This window comes from Phaethon aethereus (assembly GCF_964289735.1).
Source record: "Phaethon aethereus genome assembly, chromosome: 2".
Taxonomy (NCBI): Eukaryota; Metazoa; Chordata; class Aves; order Phaethontiformes; family Phaethontidae; genus Phaethon; species Phaethon aethereus.
Window position 1 is genome coordinate 158,071,991 of NC_138582.1, and position 10,409 is coordinate 158,082,399.

General features: G+C 46.0%; 1 protein-coding gene across 3 annotated transcripts; it reads left to right on the top strand.

Moving 5' to 3' along the window:
• Positions 1–1,148: 1,148 nt before the first annotated feature.
• KLF6 (KLF transcription factor 6) lies at positions 1,149–8,157 on the top strand (the record flags this gene model as incomplete). 3 transcript variants are annotated; one of them, XM_082015159.1, is made up of 4 exons in its annotated part: positions 1,149–2,353; positions 5,281–5,854; positions 7,558–7,681; positions 8,106–8,157. In XM_082015159.1, the coding sequence occupies exons 1-4, from the start codon at positions 2,252–2,254 to the stop codon at positions 8,155–8,157; spliced, it is 852 nt and encodes a 283-aa protein (XP_081871285.1). In that variant the 5' UTR covers positions 1,149–2,251. The 3 variants fall into 3 exon arrangements, with proteins under 3 accessions (XP_081871285.1, XP_081871286.1, XP_081871287.1); XM_082015160.1 differs by having other exon boundaries at positions 5,281–5,728; XM_082015161.1 differs by lacking the exon at positions 7,558–7,681 and having other exon boundaries at positions 8,106–8,143.
• Positions 8,158–10,409: the final 2,252 nt, after the last annotated feature.

A 10,409-nucleotide genomic window follows, 5' to 3' on the forward strand; every position in this document is an offset into this window, starting at 1 on the left:
CAAAATATTTAGCTCAACAGAATTAAAAGTAGGCTCAAGTAAGGTGTATAATTCATCTACTTAACAGGGCTTTTCTTTTTTTCCTCTTCTGCACTTTTCTTTGGAGAATCTAGTCTTGGCCACAAGTAGATGCAAGCCTATCCACACTCTCTGTTGTCTGCAAGGCAATTTTGGATGTATATTTACATGTTTGGCTATGTGAAGCCAAGTAAAGAATTACCAAGTGAGCTTAGTAAATTCTTAGCAAAGAATTTTACTAAGAAATTTTACTAAGAAATTTTACTAATTTTACTAAGAAAGTAAGTTTCTTAATTCTTAGTAAAGAATTAACCAAGTGAGCTTAGCTCTCTCGAATCAGATGTTTGGAGTCTTCAGCATTGGCTTGTTTTTCTAAACATAAAATAATGCTCTAGTTGACCTTCAGCTTTTTTTTTTTCATAGACACAGGAAAACCCAACCATGAACACCAGTTGTTTGTTTATGGAATCACCATATTAATAGTTTATGAGAGGTAGGGGATGGAAAGTTAGACTGACATTTTCACACCTGCGATCACTAGCTCACATAAGACACTATGTAGAAGAAACAGACATTAAATACTGTAGTTACCATCTGTAAGACACTAGCAACAGATACAGAGAAAAGTGGGGAGATGGAAATAACAGAGTAGAGATTACGATGGAAACATCAGGGGGGAAATAGCAGTCCTTTAATACAAGAAACACATTAGAAGTGCTGTTCCACGTGCTGGATGCTCCTTTGGAAAGCTAACCACCACATTTTCTTAAGTTACATTAAGGCAACTATATCACCAACAGGTTTAGTCTCAAAGAAGCTGGTGCTCCGATACAGACACACAAATAAATAACTGTGCTTAAGTGGAAGCAGGCACCAACAAACGTACTTTTCCTGGAGAAGCACCAGGTTCTGGTGCAGGCCAGGAGCATGCCCACCACAGTACCCATCCTCAGGGCAGCTGGGCAGCCCAGGGAGAGAAGGTCTCTATGCAGAGCCCCATGATGATGATGATGATGATCCCGCCTTGAGGTCCAGCTCCCCCACTGAAGCATCAATGAGGGCCTCAGATGTCCCCTGGGGGACAAAGACATAACTTTCTAGCCTTCCTGCCCACTGGGAAAGCACAGCCCAGGAGACCTGCAGAGTACGAGGACTTTACCGGGAAGCCTCGTGGGGAAGGTGCCACGGGGGGTTGACGGTCACCCCCGCGGTGAGACCAGACACTGCCAATGGGCCCGGCCACACACAGAGCCCGAGGACCGCCAGGCAACCACGGCCGCCCGCGCCACTAGCGTCCTGCGGGGACGCCCAGCGCCGCGGGGCAGCCTTCTCCGGGCCAGAGGAAGCCGAGCCGACCGGAGCCCCCCCCGCCGACCCCCGCTCCCCTCACAGCGGCCGCCGCACAGCGCGGGTGGCTCCGCAGCGCCCCCCGCGCCCGTCGCCGGCAGCGCAGCGCGCGGCCGCTCGTTCCCTTCCCCCGCGCGGCCCGCTCGCTCCCTCGCGCGCGGCCGCCCCGCGAGCGCACACCTCCCCTTCCGAAAAAGCAGCCGCTTCCCCGCTTTATATACCCTGCTAAAAATAGCCTGCCGCCCTGCTCGCCAATCAGGAGGGGGCGAATTTCGAATCGGGCCAATGGCGGGAGCCGTCACGGCCAGGCTCGGTCACGCCAGGAGGAACCGCGATGCCTGCCGCGCGGCGATTGGGCGGCTCTGACATCATTGGCACGCGGGGCGCGGAGTGCGTGGCGGAGATTGGGCCGCGGCGGCAGGCAGCGTAATGGGATCACGCGGGGCGGGGGAGGGCGCGGGGGGCGGGGGCGGCGGCGCGGCCGGGCAGAGCTTTGAATAGGGAAGTTTTGCAGGGGGTTACATTTGCAGTCAGCGCCGTGTTTGCAAATATTGAGTCCGCTCCTGCGCAAGTGTCCTCCGCCGGCCGCGGGAGGGGAGAGCCGCCGCGGCCGCCTCGGGAGACGTCCTGCCTTGCTGTGCAATTAAACTTTGCATGAAACTTTGGGTCTTTTTTCCTCCCTAAGCTCCTCAAGGAATTAATATATATCTCTCTATATACAATTTTATTTTTTATTTTTTTTTTCTTCTCTGGAGGAAGGGGGGGGGCTTGGAAACTGAGAGCAGAGGTTTGACACCCCCCCGCACACACCCCTCAGCCCCTGCACATAAAGGAGGCATCTGTATTTTTGGTCACCAGCACTGACTTTGTTGTTGGAACTTGAGACATGGATGTTCTCCCAATGTGCAGCATCTTCCAGGAACTCCAGATTGTGCACGACACGGGTTACTTCTCAGCCTTGCCGTCCCTGGAGGAATATTGGCAACAGGTAAACGAGGATGTCGATGTTGTTGTTGTCGTTGTTGTCGGGGTGTTTTTTTGCTTTTGTTTTTGGTTCGTTTTTGTGTGTTTTTCTTTTTTTAAGCCGTATTAAAGGATGAGCGGATTTAAAAAAAAAAAAAGGCAAAAAAAAAAAAAAAGCCCAAGTGTCAACAACGACTTCGGGGAGAATCAAGCACAAATGTGTAGCGATGTTTTGGAGCAGGTGTTTCGGTCCGAAATAAAGACGGCTTTTTTGGGGGAAACGTCCGGAGGCGAACGCACGGAGCTGCGCATCTCCGTCTCTCCCATTTACCGCCCGGCGCTGCCTGCGCGGGGCTGTCAGCCCGGCGGCGGGCCCAGCCGCCCCGCTCCGCGCTCCCGCAGCGGCGCGGACCCCGCTCCGCGCTCCGCTCCGCGTCCTGGCAAAAGTTTTGCGCTTGTACCGGGTCCAAACTCCACAGCTGGGACTTGTCATCCGAGCTCCCTGCCTCGGCCAAGGGCTGCTTTTCGCCCCGTGCTGTGGTTTATTTTCTTCTTCCTATTATTTTTTTTTCCTTGGCGGTGATGGGAAAAAGCCCAACAGGCGCGTATGTGCGCAGATGCACACGTACCTCCGTGTGTCCGTGTGTGTATGTACACGCCGTGGCTGTCTCCCCGCGCAGGGAGCTGTGCAGAGCCCGTCAGTTGTCAGTCATATGACAGCGATCCCCGAGCTAATTGCCTCGGTCGGGAAGCAGGAAGAACGGAGGCTCCTTCCCTTTAATGGACACGTTTTGTTGGGTTTTTTTCGTGTTTGGTTTTTTTTTTCTTTTTTCCACTCTCCCGAACTGGAGCCCAGCGGCGGGGCGGCGGCAGCCGCGGTGCCCGCCGACATTTCCGCGCCCCGCGGCCGGGCGGGCGGCCGGGTTCGGCCCCGCTGCCGGCCGGGCGCTGCTCAGCCCGCTGGCCGGCTCGCATCCTGCTGGCTTCTCAGGACGAAGGAGCCTTTCCGAGAAGGTTGCAATGCAAAGTGTTACAGCCTCCACATGCCTGCTGATTGTATGCAATGCCTCTTTTTTTTTTCCCTTCCCTCCCCCCCTTCCCCTTTCAAAGAGGCAGCTTCATCGTACGTGATTGAAATGGAGCTAAATAGTTTCCTTCAGGCATTTGGGCTTTTGGCGAGGGGCCAGCCCTCGTTCCCAGTAGCCTTCAGAGGCATTTAAACTCGGAGAGAGCTTCATTCCCGTCCCCATTACTAATCTACCTAATGAGGAATTTAAATTAGCCGGGAATATGAAAGTTTAACAAGATCTTAATAAATGCCTTTTTTTTTTTTTTCAAACCTCGTTTCATGGAAGATCAATACTCTATTGTGTTGTCCCTGTCGAAACCTTTTTTGTTTTTAACACGTATTGCAAACCGCTTGCCTAATTATAGACAAATATATAAATACTGCGTACAGCGGTGGGTTTGTTTTTGGGGTTGTTGGGTTTTTGTTTTGTTGGGTTTGTGTGGGTTTTTTTGGCTATTTTTGCCCCCGCTGCTAGCCTGGCCAGAACATGTGACCCAGTTTACTTGAGCGGTGCTGGGGGAGAAAGGAGCCTGCTCCCACGGCAGCTCCGCTCTTGGACAGATGGGAAGGGGCTGTGGGGGGAATGTGTGGCATTTGGGATCAGGTTTTGCTACCGGGTTTGGAAGAGATGATCCTGCTAAAATAAGTAGAGTTTGGTATGGAAACTTGGTGTGTACATTTTCTGTGTAACGCTTCCATATGGATCGTTTCCTATAGTGGAAAGAATAATCCCAAAACATCAGCTTGTTGCCATAACAGTTCATAGCCCCCCCCCCCCCTTTTTTTTTTTTTTTTTTTTTGTTATGCTCTGAAAATGACTAGAAAGTCAGCAGGGTGAATTGAAATTGAAAACCGCAGCTTCACCCATTTAGGGTGGTTTTGTTTTTTGTTTTGTTTCGTTTCATGGAGCAGAGGGGAATGCAGTTGGGGGGGAAGTTGTCCATGTACTGTTGCATGTATATCTGAACAGAGTACTTTCTTGGCAGATGGTCAGGGTTTTAAAAGGAAGTCTCCTTTGGCATTGCGTGAAAGAAAGAGAGGGATGACTCATACAGTTGCACTCTTGGCCAGTAGATAAAGTTCTTGTTCATTGTGGGTCTCCCAGCAGGACCTCAGAGTAATTTCCCAGCTTGCATCCTATAGAATAGGACGTTTCTATTCTGAAACTTTTTTCTCCACTCTCCTCTGTCATTGAAGTTCCCTGTGCTCCTCCGAACACGCACGGGAGCAGTTCAAGTTATGTGGCGTGCTTGCCAGTATGCTTGGAAATGACATTCTTTGAAAGTCGAGTGTGCTGTGTTCTCATGCACAGGAAATGGGAGGATGTCTGCTGCTCCATTGATGTCCCCAGAAGACGGGCCGGCAGCTCCGCAGCCATGCTGAAATGTGGCTTTGTTTTCTGACACAGCGTTTGGGTTTTAACTGCGTGTCAGAGCACATTGGTGCTTCGGGTCCTTTCAGCCTCGTGTTTGTGTGAGAGAGATACAAAACAACTTGAAATTAGACGAAGCGCAAGAGCAGTCTAATTATTTGTTGTGGTTCTCTACGGTCCTTTTCAACGTCAGCCTACTGAAAACACAGATTTTATGATGAGAGTGATGATAATTTGACTGACTCATTAGAATGCTATTTTGGAAACCAAAGCTGACTTGCACCTTCAGCTGTGTGTTTGAACTCCTGCCCAGGTCTCGAAAACTGATTTCTTTTCATCGTAACAGTCACCTAGTTACGGCTGGAGGAACCTTTAATTTGTTTTGAAGCTAGAAACCTCAAATCGAACGTACTACATTCCTGCATGCTTTTTGAAGTGTAAAGTACAATTGAGTTTATTTTTAAGCAAGCTTGTAACTTTTCTCTTTTTTTCTTCCTTCTGTTTCACCTAGACATGTTTGGAGCTGGAACGGTATCTTCAAAGTGAACCCTGTTACGTTTCTGCATCTGAAATCAAATTCGATAGCCAAGAGGATCTCTGGACCAAAATAATTCTGGCACGTGAGAAAAAGGAGGAATCTGAACTGAAGAACACGTGTGCCCCAAAAGAGGACAATCTTACTAGTCAGAACTTAGAGACCAACAGTTTGAATTCTGACGTGAGCAGCGAATCTTCAGACAGCTCTGAGGAGCTCTCGCCCACGACAAAGTTTACCTCCGACCCTATAAGCGATGTTTTAGCCAGTACAGGAAACTTGAGTTCGTCTGTCACTTCCACACCCCCTTCGTCTCCTGAGCTGAGCAAGGAGCCTTCTTCCCAGCTATGGAATTGTACGCCGGGTGAGTTGCATTCACCGGGGAAAATTCGTACCGGTACCACTGGAAAGACTGCAGAAAAAGGTACACCCACCAATGGTGACACCTCGCCAGATGGCAGAAGGCGTGTTCACAGGTGTCATTTTAACGGTTGCAGGAAAGTTTACACCAAAAGTTCACATCTGAAAGCACATCAGCGCACTCATACAGGTTAGTAACCGTATGCTTATTAAGAGTTGGCAAGTACTGTAGGGAATACCCCTGACGGTGGTGGTGTCACAGTGTTACATAACCACTGGGTGGGAGCCCAGTTTTGGAGAGATGATGTAATAGTAGTAGAGGCTTACCAGCATGGACGACATCATTTCCTAATTGTCTTCGTAAGAGAGCTGAAGCCAAGACAGCCAGTGGTAGATTAGTTGCTGTCATAGCAAATAGGAGCCACTCATCTAAACAGGCAGTAAGTTGGGAAACTGCAGCGGCATGCAGCCTTCACAAGTGAAGGTCTGGCCCAAATAGACTCTAGACCTTTGTTGACATTTATTTCCAAAGCAAAAGTGAGCTGACGCTTTCTTGCAAAAAGAGGAACATCATATCCAAAAAATTGTTCAGGTCACTAAATACTGTAAGAGCGTGTTTTCATGGTTCGGTTTACATCGGGTCTCTTCAACCAAACATCTCAAGGCCTTGATTATATGAAGGATAGCTATAGTTATATCATTTAGCATTTTTGTGGGCCATCGTTATTGGCAAAAATCTTGGAAAGCTACAGTGTCTTGTAGTCCTTCTAACATATCTGCCTAATTGGACTTACAAATGTATGATTTAACGTACGTAATTGCATACTGAGCAACAGCATTTTATTGTTACAGAACCTGAACTAAAAATAACAATCCTGTGTGTTAAAGAAAATGAGGAAGAGCAACACTTCAGGGCTTTTATAAATATTTTATGGTTGAAGTAGTGTGCTGATTTGCTTGTTTGAGCATTATTATTTGACATCTCTTTATGACAGCAGTTAGATAGGTAAAGCTGTGCCTTGGCTCAGTGGTCATTGCTTAACATGAGGAATTGGCCCGGCGTTCTTGGTGTACCAATCCAAAGACCTATATAGTTGGGTTTTTTCCCCCCAGATGTGGAAAGAGAATTCAAGGAAAAGATCCTGTTTTGACTCATGAGCTCAGCATTTTGTGGCTTTTATGGGAAGTCTGAGCAAGCTCGGATGCTCCCATTGTCCTGCAGAAGTCAGATAAAACAAGATTATTTCAAGAGGAAAGAACAACTTCCACTGAAACCGTGGTGGTTGAGCAGACATAAATAGCTGCCAGCCTCAGAAGTATTGCAGAACTGTTGTCCTGGTGCTGTCTGGCTGAGAACATTCCTGTGAATGGAAGTGGTATTTCTTGAATGCTGAAATAGCAGTGTTCAAAGTGGTGTGCAGGCTTTTCCAAGAATATGTGGCTCAGCAGAAAGGAGGTTGCATGTTATGCAGATGAGTGAGTGACAGAGGACTTTGATGCAATACAGTAGCCTAATTGCATTTTGGAGCCTAGCTGTGCTGTCTTTAATCACCTTTATGAGGTGAATGATACCTGTTTGAGAGCAAGCCTGCCATTACAGATGAACAGGAATGGTGGAAGGTTGGATTTCTTTGTTTCCTGTGAGCTTGTTTAATGGCTTTTTTTAATAAGAATGAGATTATTTGATGTGCTGTTGCAGCAAAATAGTTAAGTAGGAAACGTGGATGAATTTTGCAAGCCTTCTTTGTCTACATGTTCTGAAGCATTCAGATAGGTTAAATAAAATTGGCTGTCTTTGGGGGGTGGAGGAGGTTTACATAGAAAATGAATGGGATAGCACCTATCTTTCTTTGAATTAAGTCATGACTAACGTGTAATCTGCTTGCTTTGTAGGGGAAAAGCCTTACAGATGTTCATGGGAAGGGTGTGAGTGGCGTTTTGCAAGAAGTGATGAATTAACCAGACACTTCAGAAAGCACACTGGTGCCAAGCCTTTTAAATGTAGTCACTGTGACAGGTATGTGACTGAAACGCACCTTTTTAAATAGTTACATTTAATGCTTGTTGGAAAGTGAGTCTAGGCTGCTTTTCGCTTATGAAGGAATCACTTGGGATATGCAACTGCTTCTGGTATTTTTAAGGGATTATTGTATATTTAGACTGGAAAAAAACCTTCCGTTTTACTAGTCATCGGGATGTGGTTTGTAGCCTGATGTTGCAGATGAGCGTTGAGAAGTCCCTTAGTGTTCCCGCCCATCTGCCAAGGGCCGGGTGCCCACGGACACCTCGAGTGCTCCCGTGTATCCAGGGAATGCCCAAGCCCTCCTCCACCAGCCGTGCTTCGGAGCAGCAGAGCAAGGGGGGAGTGCCTCAGCCGCGCGTGCCGCGTCGTGCGCGCCAGCAGCCACGGGCTAACACGCAGCTTGACTCTTGCCTTGCAGGTGTTTTTCCAGGTCTGACCACCTGGCCCTTCACATGAAGAGACACCTCTGAATGGGTCGAGGTGAATCCTGCGGGCTAAGAGGCGTCAAGGTTGAAGAGCCTTGAGCGGAGGGATGCGTGTTCCAGCCAAAGCATGCCATTTTGCACCCTACCCAGTTGCCTCCAGGACCTCACTTCCTTGAAGGTCTTTTGAGGGCTAATAAGTCATGTAAGAAACGGCATAGCAACCGCGGTGCGTGATGTTTGGGGTTTCCTGGACTCATACACTGGTATCTAACCTTCTGAGTGGCTCCTAAGCCTTTGCCGTGAGCATGTGCACTGAGAATGTTAATGATTGGGTGACTGTATGCGATGAGGATCTCTTGCTGACTGTATGCTGAGGCACATTTTTTTTCTTGTGGTTGTTTTAAAACTGTAAGAGAAAAAAAATAGTCTGAATGTCTTGTATGTGAGGAATATCTCGTGAGATGGGACGACCACCAATCATTTCCAAGGGGTGGGGGGAGGGATGTCTGCACCTTTTTAGAGGGACAACAGAGAGGGGAAGGGGGGACTAAAAAGAGTCAGGATGCCAGAATGGAGATGGGGGACCTCCCCGTTCCTGTGTGAGAGGAGCTTTAGGTGTCTGGTGCAGCTATTAAACGTGCAATGTGTCAAGTAGCTTGTTTTACTTGCTACAGAGCTCATTTGTAATCCATTGTATAAGCTGTGTATTTACAAATGTAACACAACTATAACTTTTCATTATAATACAAAGGTTATTGCATGGTTCTGGGGAACTATATGCTTTTCCATTCTTTAATCAGGACTGCAGTTTTGATTCCAGTTAAGAGCAGCTAAAATACAATTGGTCTAATGTTACATAATGTATGGAACATGAATAATTTTTTCTGTTGGGTGGATAAAACCACTATTGGTTAGAAACTGATTTTTCTCATGCAGCTAATTTTTCTCTTATTTATGCCTTGAGGACTAACTTCTGGTTTTCTAGCTGTTAATGCACTGTTGACCTTAATAATGGTGCCTTATGCAAGTGACCTTCTCTTGTAGGGGGTCTTATACAGGGGTATGGGTGATGCATGCTTTATTAAGGCTCTCTTTTCACCTGGCATTGTACTGTATCAAATGTATAATATGAGGGGAAAAAAGGTTACTTCCAGGGTCCTCCTTCACAAAGACAAATATAGAGAAAAGTCGTTCATGTCAGTACAGTATTTGTTTAACTTAGACAATTTGACTGTGTTACAGTATAATGCATATGCCAATTGAATACCTGACCAGTTCTGCCACCTTGAGACTTTTTTTATATTGACCTTGCACAACAACTGTGTATATACACACCCCAACTGTACTTAATATGTCAAGTTTTCATACATATTAAAGATACAGAAGTATTAAAAGATGTATTTGCTTAAAGGGCACAAGTTTCACATCTATATATCTAGCTATCTGTTGGTCATACAGAAAGAAACTATATTACTTTTTTTTTTAAAAGTGGGCAGAAAAATAATTGTGTATGTATATTTGTGTGTACAGTCTGTGTATGTGTGTATATATATAGATAATATATAAATATTTTTTTTAAAAGGAAAAAAAATTAGAACACATAGCTAGAAAATGCCACAGCCCATCAAAATATTACCTCCCCCTGCAATACGGTCATTAAGGAGACAAAGAAATGAAAGATACAGTTATTAAAATCTAGCATTTTTAGAGGCTTTACCTTTAGCTTAATGGTATGCTAAAGGCTTTGTTGGCATTCAGTCCTTCTCAGACTGCTGACTGTGTTTTGTAGTTATTAGGTTGTCTGGAATAGCGTATCTGTGGCCATTTAAGAATGATATGAACCGAATATTGGCATGCTAAAAGAATATTAGCTGTGTGCAGATGAAGTACACTCAGTTTTGGCCCTCCAGCTTACTGGAGGCCCTGTGAGTGAGCTAGTCGTTGTGGTGGTTGAGCTCTAATTTTACATAGTTCAGCTAAAATAAAGACTGTTTTTTCCTAGAATAGAAATAGTCTGTCCAAAAGCAGTATTTAAATTTTTTTTTTTTTAAACCAGCTCACTACGGTCGATGCAATGAAACACGTGACCTGTTTCTTTTTCTATTTATTATTGGTCTTGCTTACTATGCTAATATTTTGGTATATCTTCCTGGAAATGTATGTAGATAAGTGGTTTAAAAAGAAGTATATGCAAGTGATCTGGTTCTAAGGAACACACAGGCTTAAATCATTCTCATTTCATTTTTGGTTTAAATTGCCTGAGAATGCACTTTTTTTTTCTTCCCCCAAACAAACAA